At 49.6% G+C, this 17,500-nt stretch overlaps 1 protein-coding gene across 3 annotated transcripts in view; it reads right to left on the bottom strand.

Moving 5' to 3' along the window:
• Positions 1-17,500, bottom strand: part of Wnt2 (Wnt oncogene analog 2) — a 146,204-nt gene that overhangs the window by 17,246 nt on the left and 111,458 nt on the right. For all 3 annotated transcript variants that reach the window (XM_069307616.1, XM_045736051.2, XM_069307620.1), the window contains one exon: positions 3,775-4,004. In XM_069307616.1, the coding sequence (XP_069163717.1) occupies positions 3,775-4,004 (230 nt within the window). The remainder of the gene's footprint in view (positions 1-3,774; positions 4,005-17,500) is intronic.

A 17,500-nucleotide genomic window follows, 5' to 3' on the forward strand; every position in this document is an offset into this window, starting at 1 on the left:
AGAAAACGGTAATGTGTCATATGTGTATTGCCTGGCGGAAGATCTTGGCCACTACTGATCCCCTTGTGAGGCGCCAGAGCTTAAATAACAACGTACTGGAGTGAACGATATGGAAGAAAATGAAGAATTGAACCAGTGAAGAGCAGAGGTGCCATAGGCACAATCAGAGAACACTGTATAAACATTAGGGGTCCATAGTTGTTCAACATCCTTAATACAAGTGCCGCAGGACAGCTGTATAACCAGGCCCGCCACACGCACACACACCAGACCAAGCAACATCAAACTCATCAGCAATGTTGATAGATAACATGATGTTGCCAGTCTTGGTTATCATGCGGTGAGGGCGGCAGGAAGCGGTGTGTGCTGCCAGCACGTTGTGTGGCGGCAGTAGGACTCTCCGTGTACATCCAGCAGGAGGCATGGCGCGGTGCTTGACGGCGCGGCACTGCTGTAGGCCTTCCTGGTGGAGGCGGTGAGGTGCTGGCCAGGTGCAGCGAGGCCTCGACCCCAGCACCCTGCTGGTGTGGTCGAGCTCCACCACTAACACGTCCACACCCCTTCACCACTCACTAAAACACGTCCATTTTATCACATGTTAACACATCCCCCATATCACTCACCAACACACACGCCTCACCACTCACCAACACACACACGCCTCACCACTCACCAACACACACACGCCTCACCACTCACCAACACACCCACACGCCTCACCACTCACCAACACACCCACACGCCTCACCATCACCAACACACACACGCCTCACCAACACACACACGCCTCACCAACACACACACGCCTCACCAACACACACACGCTTCACCACTCACCAACACACACACGCCTCACCATCACCAACACACACACGCCTCACCACTCACCAACACCCCAGGCTTTAGCCGCACCTTTTTGCGACGTGGTTTAATATGGCGGGGAGCATGGAGCGTGATACTGGCCACCATTGTACAAGACTCTTAGCTGCAGAAAGGGATCGTCCTGGAAACGCACCGTAGCTGATGGCTAAGACCCGGCGCACAAAAGCGCGCCCCTCCGCCTGCCCGGACCCCTCCCCGCCCCTCCCTCAATACCATATTGTTGGGCTCGTCCACTCCGCTACCCACAAAGCCACGCAGCGTTTCCCATTGACCTTTACCCCTCTTTTACAGCATATTATCCTTTCCTGGACCTTCATTGAGCAAAAGACAGTATACAGATGAGAGAGAAAGAGGGAGAGAGAGAGAGGAGAGAGAGGAGAGAGAGAGAGAGAGAGAGAGAGAGAGAGAGAGAGAGAGAGAGAGAGAGAGAGAGAGAGAGAGAGAGAGAGAGAGAGAGGAGAGAGGAGAGAGGAGAGAGGAGAGAGAGAGAGAGAGAGAGAGAGAGAGAGAGAGAGAGAGAGAGAGAGAGAGAGAGAGAGAGAGAGAGAGCGAGAGAGAGAGAGAGAGAGAGAGAGAGAGAGAGAGAGAGAGAGAGAGAGAGAGAGAGAGAGAGAGAGAGAGAGAGAGAGAGAGAGAGAGAGAGAGAGAGCGAGAGAGAGAGAGAGAGAGAGAGAGAGAGAGAGAGAGAGAGAGAGAGAGAGAGAGAGAGAGAGAGAGAGAGAGGAGAGAGGAGAGAGGAGAGAGGAGAGAGAGAGAGAGAGAGAGAGAGAGAGAGAGAGAGAGAGAGAGAGAGAGAGAGAGAGAGAGAGAGAGAGAGAGAGAGAGAGAGAGAGGAAGGATAAATAAGGACGCCCCCTAAGCAGGTCTGGGGGCCCGGGTGTGTACCTCTTGTGTCAAGGTTCACTACATGTGGAGGGGAGAGGCCGGATCAGTGTGCACAGGAGGCAAGAATGACGTGAGAGGAGAAAAATGGAGATTACAGGGAATTTCGTAAGCAGGGAGAGGAGGAGGGGAGGAGGAGGGGAGGAGGAGGGGAGGAGATAAAGGATAAACCGGACAAGGGGCATGAAAGGAAACGGTGAAAGCCCAAACAGTTCCACAAGGAACACGTGCTGAGGGCAGCACCTAAGCTCTTAAGGGGACATATTCGCAAAATATGCAATAAATGAAAACTGGTTCGATTTCAATCAAACTTCCTTGGCTAGTTTATATGAAAAGGGCTTCATCATCTGGTCATAGTCTCGGCATCGTAGCATAAATAGGAAGGGAGAAAAAAATATTTAATTGTGTCAACAATTTTCCAAAATGTTCAAAAATTAACATCAAACACAAGTGTCAACTGAAATCCTGTCTATGTCTCTCAGCTATCACAACAGCATATAATAGCTATCACAACAGCATATAATAGCTATCACAACAGCATATAATAGCTATCACAACAGCATATAATAGCTATCACAACAGCATATAATAAAAAAATAAAAAAAATAGTTTTATAAAAAAAAAAATTAGTTAAAAAAATAGATTTTTTGTCTATTTTTTCTCATTTGTTTATCGTGCGATTTGCATGAAACTTATACACCTGACTGCACGCAATCTTTTCTATAAGGGTGCCAATTTTTGGAGGAAATTGGTTGACGTCAACCTCAGCCACAGATGGCAGCACCTTAGACTTCATTTCTTCATTACTTTCTTTCAAGTAACATAAACGTGACTACTCCTCTTTCATTTTTTATTCAATTTACATCAAACTTGCATCTTACATGTAGAGCTCATGTCTCTACAATCTGTAAGAAGCGTTTTTTCCTACGATCATTTATTGATTTTATAAATAGTAATAAACATGACATATTTGCATAATTTTGGGGGTGAACTTTGACCATTTGTATTAGTCAAACTAAACATATTTAGGAAAATCCAGTAATAAAAAATCCTTTATTATATGATAATGTGATAGAAGTCTCATTGAAATGATTTCATTTGAAACTTGTGGTTGTAGTAAAATGCTGAAAATATGTCAAATTCGTTGAAAAAAATTCTCGTTTTTCTAGTTAGTCTGTGATACTGAAACTTGGCACAGTTGCAGCCCTTTTCATATACAACTAGTGAAGTTGTTTTTTATACAACTAGTAAAGTTGTTTTTTATACAACTAGTAAAGTTGTTTTTTATACAACTAGTAAAGTTGTTTTTTATACAACTAGTAAAGTTGTTTTTTATACAACTAGTAAAGTTGTTTTTTATACAACTAGTAAAGTTGTTTTTTAGACAACTAGTAAAGTTGTTTTTTATACAACTAGTAAAGTTGTTTTTTAGACAACTAGTAAAGTTGTTTTTTAGACAACTAGTAAAGTTGTTTTTTAGACAACTAGTAAAGTTGTTTTTTAGACAACTAGTAAAGTTGTTTTTTATACTAGTAAAAACAGTTTGGTTGACACTGAACAACTTTTAATATTCACAGATATGCTCCCTTAAGAGAAGAGCGGAGAGCAGGATTATCTAGTGGAGGGCGGAGGGCAGCAGGAGCGTCAGGATGAGGGCAGAGGGCAGCAGGAGCGTCAGGATGAGGGCAGAGGGCAGCAGGAGCGTCAGGATGAGGGCGGAGGGCAGCAGGAGCGTCAGGATGAGGGCAGAGGGCAGCAGGAGCCTCAGGATGAGGGCAGAGGGCAGCAGGAGCGTCAGGATGAGGGCGGAGGGCAGCAGGAGCGTCAGGATGAGGGGCGGAGGGCAGCAAGAGCGTCAGGATGAGGGGCGGAGGGCAGCAGGAGCGTCAGGATGAGGGCGGAGGGCAGCAGGAGCGTCAGGATGAGGGGCGGAGGGCAGCAAGAGCGTCAGGATGAGGGCGGAGGGCAGCAGGAGCGTCAGGATGAGGGCGGAGGGCAGCACAGCCTTACCGACGAGTATAACATGGCCAAAGACACCGTTGCCGGTGGCCAAGAGGGAACAGTTCCAGCGGTGATGGCGGAACTGTTGCTGGCACTCCTTGACGCCGGTGCGGGAGCCCTCGCTGATGGCAACAATGGCATCCGGGGCCTTGGTGCAGATGCGGCGCTGGCGGGGCGTGAGGCCTGGCACTCTGGAGCACAGCAGGTTGGCACCCAGGGCCACCACCGACGACACGGCCCTGGGGGAGAGAGAAGAAGAGACAGGTGAAACACACGGTGTTCGACGTTACAGGTGTGTGAGTGACCGGACCGTCCCTAGGAAGAGACGGTGCTCGACATTACAGGTGTGTGAGTGACGGGACCGTCCCTGGGAAGAGACGGTGCTCGACATTACAGGTGTGTGAGTGACGGGACCGTCCCTGGGAAGAGACGGTACTCGACAGGTGTGGGACAGGATTCAGCAACGTAAGTACTTATGAACTTGTAGAGCTCAACCCGTTCTCTTAAAAATAACATCGCTTTTGGCTGGTATGCGCTCTATGGCCAAAAATGGACGTAACTTGAAATGAAATCGGCTCACGAAAGTGACGTACTGTCCCGTTTTCTGTTTGAGTCCTCCGGCTTACTCGGAAATGTTAGAAAAGGAAACTTTCAATTAACGGTTTTCATAACGTTTTGAAACTTTATGAGAATTTCCTGCCCTTCTAACCTACCAGAGGACCCTTCTTAACTTGCTGTTGAAAAAAAGTACCAAATTCATTTGCATTTTTTTTCATTTTCAAATTACGTCCATTTTCGGCGCATCAGGGGAAAGCGCCAAGCGATTACTATTATAGCACTTGGAAGGGATCAGGATAAGGATTTGGGACGGACGGGGGGAAGGAATGGTGCCCAACCACTTGGACGGTCGGGGATTGAACTCCGACCTGCATGAAGCAAGACTGTCGCTCTACCGTCCAGCTTTATTGTTTTAAAGAGCTTCAATCCCCCCCTGGTGCTGCGGATGTTTAGCTCCAGGGACGGAAGTTAAACCTCACCTCCCTGGGAGACAGAGGAGTAAGAGGAGACATGATCACTACCCACAAAATTCTCAGGAGAATTGACAGGGTGGACAAAAACAAACTATTTAGCATGGGTAGAACAAGAACAGGGTGAGCACACGGACGTGGGCACATATTGGTGTGTACATATACACACACACACACACACACACACACACACACACACACACACACACACACACACACCATCAACAATACAATATTTAAATTGGCAAGCTGTCATCCAGAAACGAGAGTACTTAAAGCAACTATTGACGGAACGTACAAAAATGGACTGTTGCACCAACAAAGTTTTGTAATAGTCATGTATAGCATATATATTAAAACAGGCCTAAGACTGCATATATTAGGCCTAGGGGTTATTTATATAGCCCTAGGTTAAGTTAGGCATACAATTTGGGGTAAACCAATAGCACTAATCCTGAACTTTGTATACAACCGTCCACTTATGTCCAGTCTTGGCCAATGGTGGCCATACACTCTATCCCTTTTTTTTAGAGAGAGAATGAGTTAGTATGTACAATTGTGTATGTTTTCTTCAATTTTAATTCTATCACTTCTGTATACTTTTCCTCTCTCTCTCTCTCTCTCTCTCTCTCTCTCTCTCTCTCTCTCTCTCTCTCTCTCTCTCTCTCTCTCTCTCTCTCTCTCCCTGCCGTAGTAGTGAGTAAGGAGGAAGGGAAGAGCACCCGAGTCATTAAGGATGGCGGCTGCTCTCCGTTTTCTTCCATGAATTTGTAATGAATTTCCTTTTCCTTTTTTGGCCCGTCTGGGTTTTGACCCGTCTCGTTTGTTTGTTTTGTGTTGACCTGTTGAGTTGCCAGGTAGTGTGTGTGTGTGTGTGTGTGTGTGTGTGTGTGTGTGTGTGTGTGTGTGTGTGTGTGTGTGTGTGTGTGCGTGTGTGTGTGCGTGTGTGTGTGTGTGTGTGTGCAGGAAGAATCAAGGCCAAACACCAGTAATCAACAAGGTAACCTCTCTAACATATAAAGACATGCGCATTGTCTTAAGTACCAAACATTAATTTATCCCTTGGTTTAGAAACAATAGCAAAAGGGACCGGCGTACAATTACCACCATTGTCCACACTTGATCACGGGGAGACATAATTGAAGGGCTACATAATCGCTGTGGACTCCGGCAGTCCGTACGGTGGACAGGGCGGTGGACAGGACGGTGGACAGGACGGTGGACAGGACGGTGGACATTAAGGTGGACAGGACGGTGGACAGGACGGTGGACAGGGCGGTGGACAGGACGGTGGACAGGACGGTGGACATTAAGGTGGACAGGACGGTGGACAGGACGGTGGACAGGATGGCGGACAGGACGGTGGACAGGAAGGTGCACAGGACGGTGCACAGGACGGTGGACAGAACGGTGGACAGGGCGGTGGACAGGGCGGTGGGCAGGACGATGGACAGGGCGGTGGACAGGACGGTGGACAGGACGGTGGGCAGGACGATGGACAGGACGGTGGACAGGGCGGTGGACAGGACGGTGGACAGGACGGTGGACAAGGGGAAGTTCTTTCTCGGTGATGGGGTCCGTAAGGTGAACCTAACAGCAAATTGCCTGCTAATACACACCCATCCCACGCATCTGAAAATAAGAGAATTGACGACGTTTCGGTCCGTCTTGGACCTGATAATGGTCAGGTTATATCTTATAATTTCGGACCGAAACGTCGTCTTGTCCTGCATTTTTTTTCCATATTTAAGGGCTGGGTGTGTAATTTTGAGCCACGTTATTGTGAGTCATTGGCCAGTTCTGAGTGCATCACCTGATCCAGCTCGGTGTATGTCTCCACTGTCTCCACTGTCTCCCTACATCTTGACCAGAGCCTCGACGAAACCCGTCCTACAGCGACAAGTGTCGGGCCAAATACAATTGTAACATGTCCTTGGTTATGTTACATTTTTCAACTATCTTCCCATGTGCGGAAGAATATCAGAAATATAGAGAAGACTCGCACAGGAATCACTTATCTAACCCTTCATGCCAATTCAGAAATGGTCATGTAATGAACACAAGAAAACGGCCTACATTGTTGCTCAATACGAGACAATAATTTGTTATTTCCTCCGTGTGTCCGGTGGGCGCTGCCAGTCCCCGCGGGAGGGCCAACGTATCTCACCGCATCCGGATTCCTGCTGCGAACCCAACACACTTCGATAAATTGCTTCAGAGTAGGCCTGGCGAGACAGGGAAAGTACATATCTTCACAGTCCTTCATGTTGGCTGTGAGGATATGTACTCTCGAACGGGGTGGTGGGGAGGAACTCTGGGGAACTGAGTAGACCTGCTGATAGGCAACCTGTCCTCTTAAAAAGAACGTCGCTTTTGGCCGTTTGCCCGTATGGCCGAATTTGGACGTAATTTGAAATTAAAAAAAAAATGAAAATAAATTTGGGATTTTTTTTTTCAACAACAGTAAGTTAAGGGTCCTCTGATAGGTTAGGTGGGCAGGAAATTCTCATAAAGTTTCAAAACGTTATGAAAAACGCTAATTTAAAGTGTCCTCTCCTAACCTCTGCGCGTAAGCCGGACGACTCAAATAGAAAACGGAACAGAACGTCACTTTTGTGAGTCGATTTCATTTCAAATTACGTCCAAATTTGGCCATATCGCGCATACCAGCCAAAAGTGACGTTATTTTTAAGAGGACGGGTTGGATAGGCAGCAGGAGATGAAGGGTGAAGTGAAGGGGAGGCCAAGACACACCTGTGTTGGGAGGAGGGAGGCTAAGCCACACCTGTGTTGGTAGGGGGGAGGCCAAGCCACACCTGTGTTGGGAGAGGGGAGGCCAAGCCACACCTGTGTTGGGAGGTGGAGGCCAAGCCACACGTGTGTTGGGAGGGGTAAGCCAAGACACACCTGTGTTGGGAAGGGGAGGCCAAGCCACACCTGTGTTGGGAGGGGTAAGCCAAGACACACCTGTGTTGGGAGGGGTAAGCCAAGACACACCTGTGTTGGGAAGGGGAGGCCAAGCCACACCTGTGTTGGGAGGGGTAAGCCAAGACACACCTGTGTTGGGAGGGGTAAGCCAAGACACACCTGTGTTGGGAGGGGTAAGCCAAGACACACCTGTGTTGGGAAGGGGAGGCCAAGCCACACCTGTGTTGGGAGGGGTAAGCCAAGACACACCTGTGTTGGGAGGGGTAAGCCAAGACACACCTGTGTTGGGAGGGGTAAGCCAAGACACACCTGTGTTGGGAAGGGGAGGCCAAGCCACACCTGTGGAGGCTGGGAGAAGTCCGCCCACACCTGTAGAGAGTCAAACGACTAACAAAGGCTTTTTACGATTGAAAACTGAAAGACTCTACATGCGAGACACAGCACTACACATCATAACTACCAACTGGCGGGTCGTGTCCCAGGGGAAACTAGTTGGTAAGGCTTACCATGAGCCATGGGAAGGGAAAGCTCTCAGCCTGCTAACAGGAGTCAGAAGTCGTCTGCTCCTGTACCCACCTATGAAAAAAAAGCCGCTTTGAAGAACGTTCATCACAGAGCGACACAAATCGTCCCAAAACTAAGTCATGTCTCATACCAGGAACAGTTGAGACCTTCAGGACTAACAGCGCAACAAACCAGACATGATAGGGCTGATCTCAGCGAAACTTTGAAAATACCTAACAAATTGAGTAATAATTCAGGTCACTTCTTTAAAAAGTTTAATGCACCTTCACACAAGGGGCAACAGCTGCAAGCTCAACAAGCCGTAGTGTAGATGAAGCAAGAGATGTGTTTTACTCGTGGGAAAATAGACACATGGAACCGCCTACCCGCCGAAGCCGTAAATGCCTAGTACCTTTTTACTCCGGTTAAAAGTTGTGCTGGAAAAAATCCTCAGGAATAATGTGGGGAGGAGGAGACACATTCGACAAGCCACCGGCTTTCCGTCCCCGTCGAAGCCATTTGAGATGGTAGCCCCACAGGTAAACTGTGATAAAATATCAACACGTGGCAGCCGCTATCTCCTAGAGGCATCTCCTACCTCTTATTCTCGATTCTGGACGTAATGAACGTGTAGCGTGGCAGGTCCTCTACCCTAGATCTTTGACCCCTTCTTCCATCTACTGCGTCAGGAAGTTCCTCTCTCGAGTTTATATCAGTTCCCATGACTATATTCCTCCACAGGAGGTCCTTCATTACCGATCATTCTTCCCATGGTTGAGCTCCTCCATCATTAGGAGCTTTTGTCTTCATTCCGTGAGACATTTCTCCTGTTCCCTTCATAATATTCAGTCTGGTTATTTTATTATCATCATATTCGTGCCTACGCCTTCTGTTGTTAGATGGGGGGCCGCAGGTGACCGCCATCACTCTTCGCTTCCATGGAAGGGTGTTGGCACCACCTCGCAGTGACGATGGAGGTATACGGGTGGTGGAGACACGAGGGGTCTGGGAGGCCGCGGGGCACAGAGGCCAGAGAACAGTAGAGATACAGTGAGGTTGAACCAGGCGAGGTTCTGAACCGAGAGGGGTAGAGCAGGGTGATTAAGAGGCGGGAGTTAAAGGTGTAACGGATTGAAGGGAGGGGCTGTGTGGCAGGGTGTCGCGTAGTGGGGGTGTGGAGTCGTAGGTTGGGGTGACAAGTGAGTGGACAGTAATGTACTAATCGAGTGGGGGGTGGGGAGGACTATCAGCGGGACCTATACCCCCCCCCCCCTCCCCACACAGGGGTGAGGGGTGAGGCCTCAGATTGGCGAGGCGTCACCAGTGGAGTCCCGCAGGGGTCAGTCCTTGGACCTATACTGTTTCTTATATATGTAAATGATATCCCAGAGGGTATAGAATCGTTCCTCACATTGTTTGCTGATGATGCAAAAATTATAAGGAGGATGAAGACAGAGGAAGATAGTATGAGGCTACAAGATGACCTAGACAAACTGAATGAATGGTCCAAAAAATGGCTACTAAAGTTCAACCCGAGTAAGTGTAAGGTAATGAAGCTAGGCGGTGGAAACAGGAGGCCATACACAGGATACAGAATGGGAGATGAAGTCCTTCATGAAACGGACAGAGAGAAAGATCTAGGAGTTGATATCACACCAAACCTGTCTCTTGAAGCCCACATAAAAAGAATTACATCTGCGACATATGAAAGGTTGGCTAACATCAGAACTGTCTTCAGGAACCTGTGCAAAGAATCATTCAGAACCTTGTATACCACATATGTAAGTTCACTCCTGGAGTATGCGGCCCCAGCATGGAGCCCGTACCTTGTCAAGCACAAGACGAAGCTGGAAAAAGTTCAGAGGTATGCCACTAGACTAGTCTCTGCACTAAGAGGCATGAGTTACGAGGAAAGGCTGAGGGAACTGCACCTCACGACACTGGAAGACAGAAGAGTAAGGGGGAGACATAATCACTAATTACAAAATTCTCAGAGGAATTGTCAAGGTAGATAAAATAAACTGTTTAACACGGGTGGTACGCGAACAAGGGGACACAGGTGGAAACTGAGTACCCACATGAGCCACAGAGACGTTAGAAAGAACTTTTTCAGTGTCAGAGTACTTAACAGATGGAATGCACTAGGCAGTGATGTGATGGAGGCTGATTCCATACACAGTTTCAAATGTTGATATGATAGAGCCCAGTAGGCTCAGGAACCTGTACACCAGTTGATGACGGTTGACAGGCGGGACCAAAGAGCCAAATCTCAACCCCCGCAAGCACAACTAGGTGAGTACTGTGCAATAGTGTCTTTCCTCACAGTAGAGATCTCAACATTACACGTCATGACTGACAGTTAACCCGATAGCGGTTAGCACCGTCTGTCAAGTTAATGTGAAAGGAGTTGACAAAGTTAGTGTAGCAGATGACAAGTTAATGTTGTGACTAAGTTAGCATGTCAAGAGACGAGCAAGTTAAGCCGTCACGCCCAGCGAAGGTGGGAGAACCAACATTATGGCTGTAGAACCGCCAAATAAGTCGTGGGTGTGTGGCGATCACAGCGACGACTGTGGTCAATACGGAGCAAAAACTCCAGCGTGTCCAGCTCTTGAGAAGAAAGTCGGTGACCCCGACACCACGCTCAGTTATACCAGGTGTTATGCTCCACAGCTCAAGAGGCTAGTGTCAGTAGCTATTGTCTTATTGCCTTAGTACACCAGGGGCCCAGAAGGGGAGACTCACCACCAGGGGCCCAGTGGCTGTCCCCACCAGGGGCCCAGTGGCTGTCCACCAGGGGCCCAGTGGCTGTCCACCAGGGGCCCAGTAGCTGTCCACCAGGGGCCCAGTAGCTGTCCACCAGGGGCCCAGTGGCTGTCCCCACCAGGGGCCCAGTGGCTGTCCCCACCAGGGGCCCAGTGGCTGTCCCCACCAGGGGCCCAGTGGCTGTTCCCACCAGGGGCCCAGTGGCTGTCCCCACCAGGGCCCCAGTGGCTGTCCACCAGGGGCCCAGTGGCTGTCCACCAGGGGCCCAGTGGCTGTCCACCAGGGGCCCAGTAGCTGTCCACCAGGGGCCCAGTGGCTGTCCCCACCAGGGGCCCAGTGGCTGTCCCCACCAGGGGCCCAGTGGCTGTCCACCAGGGGCCCAGTGGCTGTCCACCAGGGGCCCAGTGGCTGTCCACCAGGGGCCCAGTGGCTGTCCACCAGGGGCCCAGTGGCTGTCCACCAGGAGCCCAGTGGCTGTCCATCAGGGGCCCAGTGGCTGTCCCCACCAGGGGCCCAGTGGCTGTCCACCAGGGGCCCAGTGGCTGTCCACCAGGGGCCCAGTGGCTGTCCACCAGGGGCCCAGTGGCTGTCCACCAGGGGCCCAGTGGCTGTCCACCAGGGGCCCAGTGGCTGTCCACCAGGGGCCCAGTGGCTGTCCACCAGGGGCCCAGTGGCTGTCCATCAGGGGCCCAGTGGCTGTCCCCACCAGGGGCCCAGTGGCTGTCCACCAGGGGCCCAGTGGCTGTCCACCAGGGGCCCAGTGGCTGTCCACCAGGGGCCCAGTGGCTGTCCACTAGGGGCCCAGTGGCTGTCCACCAGGGGCCCAGTGGCTGTCCATCAGGGGCCCAGTGGCTGTCCACCAGGGGCCCAGTGGCTGTCCACCAGGGGCCCAGTGGCTGTCCACCAGGGGCCCAGTGGCTGTCCACCAGGGGCCCAGTGGCTGTCCACCAGGGGCCCAGTGGCTGTCCACCAGGGGCCCAGTGGCTGTCCACCAGGGGCCCAGTGGCTGTCCATCAGGGGCCCAGTGGCTGTCCCCACCAGGGGCCCAGTGGGACACCACCTGGGGAACCTACTCACAACCTCTCCCTGTGTCACATTATAATTTCAATCTAGAAGTATAGTAAAGGTGCAGCTCTGTTGACCAGACCACACATTAGAAGGTGAAGGGACCTTAGACGGACGTTTCGGTCCGTCCTGGACCATTCTCAAGTTGTCCTGGACCATTCACAATCGACTTGACAATGGTCCAGGACGGACCGAAACGTCGTCGTCCCTTCACCTTCTAGTGTGTGGTCTGGTCAACATTCTTCAGCTACGTTATTGTGACTCATCGCCTGCAGCTCTGTATTGTGTTAGAAACGTTCAATGTTGGAGATTTAATCATTCATTCTCAGTGTTTTTGCGCCGTGCTTGAAGAGAATGTATAGAACTAAGTTAGGATTCGATTAGGTTTGGTTGGATTATGAGAGGAGAGGTTAGATTGGGTTTGGCAAGCACAGATTAGATTTAGACTAAGTTAGATTAGGTTTAGTTAAGTTAGGAGTGGTTTGATTTGGTTAGTTCAGACAAGAAATACTCAACTACATATTCCCTAACATGCATAATTTACAAAGCACTAGAGACAATAATATTAGAATAACAGAACACATAGAGAGAATGTAAACAGAGAGAGAATAAAAGAACACACAGAAAGAGTATCTTCCATAACAAAGAATGTAAGTCAGTAACGTAAGACATTCTTACTCACCCGAGTAAGAATGTCCTGCATAATAAACCTATTAGAAGTCTACCACAGAATAACAGAGGGAAAGGAGGGAATTATCAGAAGAAAACGCCAAGCCATGACGACTATATAGCACTCGGAAGGGATCAGGATAAGGATTAGGGATGCAACGGGAGGCAGCCACAGATCTTCCAGTATCAGCTACTGGTACTGGTAATGGCTCCAAAGAGCCTCCACTTATGGGCTATTCATGCCCGTGCCACCTTTTGGGTGGCTTATAATCTTTATCAATCAATCAATAGGGGGAAAGGAATGGTGTCCAACCAGTTGGACGGTCGGGGATTGAACGCCGACCTGTAAAGCCTCCTGCACAAGCCGAAGACATGAACTGGGACGCGCTGACAATATTTGCTCACTATATTGCAATCAGCGCGTTATATTGTGTCATGAATATAGGACAAATAGCGACAGTGGGAGAGAGCTTTGAGGAAGGTCTCAAGTGGAGTTTTGTAAGGATCAGTATGTACTAAGCCTAATAGTTAAACTAAACAGTTACTAATGTGTGTAAGGAGACACATAAGGGAAGAACTGGTGTGTCAATGTGCCGTGCACGACTACCAGCGTGGAAATTGCCGGAAGGAGGCCTAAGGAGAGGTTACAATACAAATATATACATTGTAAATAATATACAATGAGAGGAAGAAATGTTACAATCTAATGACAAAAAAAAGATAGTTGACGTACGAGTAACAGAGAACTTATCGCCAGGTTATATTAATTAAGGTGACGGGGTCTGCGATCTGACAGGACCACAGATCCTGGGACTCGCTTAGTCTGTCTCCTATTCATAGGTCAGAAGACGAGCTTCGTACCTTACCTTGCGATGATTTCGGGGCTCAGCGTCCCCGAACCTCGACCAGGTCTCCTCCGTATAAACCACACGAACCACAATCAACAAACCTCCGCGACGTTTTTCACATAATCTTCCCTCTACGAGGTGTCCAAGAATTGAGGCGGGGCTTTGGAGCTTACGTTTTATTATGATATCACACGTGATTACATATGGGTGAGCACATTTAGGAGAGTTCGTAAACAAACATTCACATCCGGCAAGGACCCCACACGTCTGGCAGCGACCACACACGTCTGGCAGCGACCACACACGTCTGGCAGCGACCACACACATCCGGCAACGACCACACACGTCCGGCAACGACCACACACGTCCGGCAGCGACCACACACGCCCGACAGCGACCACACACGTCTGGCAGCGACCACACATGTCCGGCAGCGACCACACACATCCGGCAACGACCACACACGTCCGGCAGCGACCACACGCGTCTGGCAGCGACCACACACCTCCGGCAGCGACCACACACGTCCGGCAGCGACCACACACGTCTGGCAGCGACCACACACGTCCGCCAGCGACCACACACGTCTGGCAGCGACCACACACCTGCGCACACGTCTGACAGCGAGGTTCACCTCGCGGGGTGCACACAAGCAATCTAATCTCATGTCTTAATTTAATCATTGGGTTCCAGCGCAGCCGTGTAGGCTGTCCAGCACGTAGGGGTTGCCAGTGTTGCATGGTGGCGTAGTGTTGCAACTGTCTGTACTCTGTACCGTGCTATGTACTCTGTAGAGTGCTACATATATACTCTGTAGAGTGCTATATACTAATAACAGCGGCACAAACAGTTTGCTTTTCCAGTGACAGGACACAGGAAGCCTGTTAGTCTTACCTAAAATCCACCTAGGTGGATTTTAGGTGGATCTTAGGTGGCTACCTACTGAAGGGAAGGTGAAGGTGAAGGGAAATGTTGTCGTATCGTCAAGCACGGAGACTGAACTCGGGATTCCTCGTTTGAGAACCGGAGCTAAGCTTTAAAATGTTCATTATGTATATATTATTAACGCTAACAAAACAAAGCAAAACATAATTGAAGTGTGAGTTTGTGTGTTTGTGAGTTTGTTAAGTGTGCGAGGCAGTTAGGTCGTGTAGTCTTTGAATATCTGGTTATGACAATCTGTGATGAGTCTGTCAGTGTGTGAGGTTTGTTTGGTCTGTGAATCAGTATGTCTGTGAATAAGTATGTCTGTGTGACAGTATGTCTGTGAATAAGTATGTCTGTGAATAATGTATGTCTGTGTGACAGTATGTCTGTGAATCAGTATATCTGCGAATCAGTACGTCTGTGAATCAGTATGTCTCTGTTTCCCCAATTTATTCCCAATGACTGAGGGGACTGGAAACATTTCGACGACTTTGTTGAAATTAAACCACTGTTTTGCCGGAACATTTGCTGGTGGCTCACATCTGGCGGAAGATGCAGCGCCGAAGGACCAGCTATGCTTTTATGTCAAACCTCAGTAGCTTTTGTATATGTATAAAAAAGCTAAAAGCACAAATGAGTGTTGTATTCTACTCGAGAACCTTGGTTGGTCACATTCAGATCAAGGCAGTTGAAAGATCAGTTTGGCTAATATTATAAAATGAGGGATTCCTTCGGGAGATTGTGTGGGTTGAGACTCGAAGTCCAGTTCGAGATGCTTCAGGTGTAGAAGAGCCTTTCTGTATTGTTTGTAAACATTGCTCTGAAAGTCAGGTTGAACCGCTAGTTGAAAGCGGAAGGAGCTTTACCATCCATAGCTGCTAGTTTGGAGAACTAGTCCAGAGCTGCCGGTAAACGTACTCAAGCAAAGTGTATAGCTTCACAGCTTCAATAAGTCCTCGTCCCCGCGGAGTCAGTATTTTGCGTAAGTAAAGCAGGTACGCAACAAGAACAAAAAACACTGTATTGCGTCTATGTCGGATTGTAGTCCTGACTGTACCTACCTAGTTTAGTCCAGTTAAGACTAAAATTCGACTTACGCACAACGGCGTATACTGTCTTGTTGTGTCTGGGGAATTTAAATGGGCAGAGGCGGTTTTGAGCTTACACCTGTTAAAAAAAAATTCTTCTGTTCATATGTAAAACTCTCTCATGCGGTTCATTTCTTTCCGTTTAATAGGCGTCAAACACTTTCCTCCAACCGTCTTACTTCTTTTTGTCTGTTTGGTGACAGGAAGCTTGTTAGGGTTATGTAGGTTCTCACCAGGTCAATGACTGACCTCCTCTATGGTACAGTTCCCCACAGCTGCCTAACTCCAGGTACCTATTTACTGCTGGCCGAAAAATACCATTTCATTTATGTGCGAGTGTGGCCGGCAGACAGTGTGTTCACCTAGTTGTGCTTGCGGGAGGGTTGAGCTCTGCTCTTTCGGCCCGCCTCTCAACTGTCAATCAATCAATTGTTACTAACTACTATTTTTTTATTTATTTTTTCCCACAGACACACACACACACACACCCATAAAGCAGCCCGTAGCAGCTGTCTTACTCCCAGGTACCTATTTACTGCTAGGTAACAGGGAGATCAGAGTGAAGGAAACTGCCCATTTGTTTTTCCCCGGGTCCCTAGGTCCACGAGCCTAGAGCGCTGTCCACTCAGTCACCACCTCACCCACCAGTGTGTGTGGTTGGCAGACAATGTGTGTGTGTGAAGGGTATTTGGAGCAGAGAATTAAAACAGGTGTTACGAGGGCAGCCCCACCAGCACCACCATCACCACCAGCACCACACTACACCACCACCAGCACCACCATCACCACCAGCACCACACTACACCACCACCATCACCACACTACACCACCACCAGCACCACCACCACCACCACCAGTACCTCCACCACTACCTGCACCACCACCACCACGCTACACCACCAACAGCACCAGTACCTCCACCATCACCACCCCCACCACACTACACCACCACCACCACCACCACCACCACCAGCATCACCAGCAGCACACTACACCAGCTGGAGCAGAGCCCCGGGGGGCAGCTCACCCACAGGGCGCACCACCACCACCATTATCGCCCCTGAGTATGCACCTTGCATAATTAATGCCAGGAATGCCCGAGCGTCGCCACACCTGGCGCTCCGGGCTCAAGATGCCCCTGGGGGGTGGACAGGTAACAAACAGACGGGTTAAACAAAGCGACAGAGGGCTTAATAGACAGACCCTTTCCGCTTAATGGGTCGGGCTGGCTGAGATGATATTTTTTTCTTAGACCTGCGACTCGTTCACATCTGGCTGCCTCAAGCAGCCAGTTAAATTGAAACTTCAAATACATCTTCATGCACTAGCAATCCAGACCTCCATCACTCTCCCGCAGGTTATTCAGCGGCTGCCGCAAGCGGTTAAAGGTCAGCAGAACTATAATAAAGACAGGGGGGTGTTCGCGCAGCCTTTCCAGTGCATATAAAGCCATCAAAAAGTGCCGTGAACGCCAGAATGACGCGATGATGACGTCGAGAGTAACTGTAGGGCGGCGGCGGCAGGGGCTGCGGGGGTGACGATTATCTGGGGTGTTATGGAGGTGGTAATTGCCTCGTTTGGCGGGAGCCCAGGAGGGCAACCTTCTCTACCACGCCTCCGGCAACCAAACTGGGGCATGAGGAGGAGGGGGGAGGGGGAAGGGGTGTTAAGAGAGGAGCTCGATCTGGGGAAGAAGCCTCGCTAGTGCCAGAGGCTTCACCTGTCACACTCAGACGACGAGGACAGTTGTTCCGGGCCCAGAAGGACCAAGAATGTCGTATGGCACTACAGGAATCTCAAAGCTTCCTCCCCCACGGTTTTTCCGACATAAATCAAGCAAGACATTTTAGGAGCAGAGTTGATCCCGACAGGAATGTCAAGACTGGTCCTCATATTGTGACGGGGAGGCGGG

The sequence above is a fragment of the Procambarus clarkii genome, chromosome 6 (genome assembly GCF_040958095.1).
Source record: "Procambarus clarkii isolate CNS0578487 chromosome 6, FALCON_Pclarkii_2.0, whole genome shotgun sequence".
Lineage (NCBI taxonomy): Eukaryota > Metazoa > Arthropoda > Malacostraca > Decapoda > Cambaridae > Procambarus > Procambarus clarkii.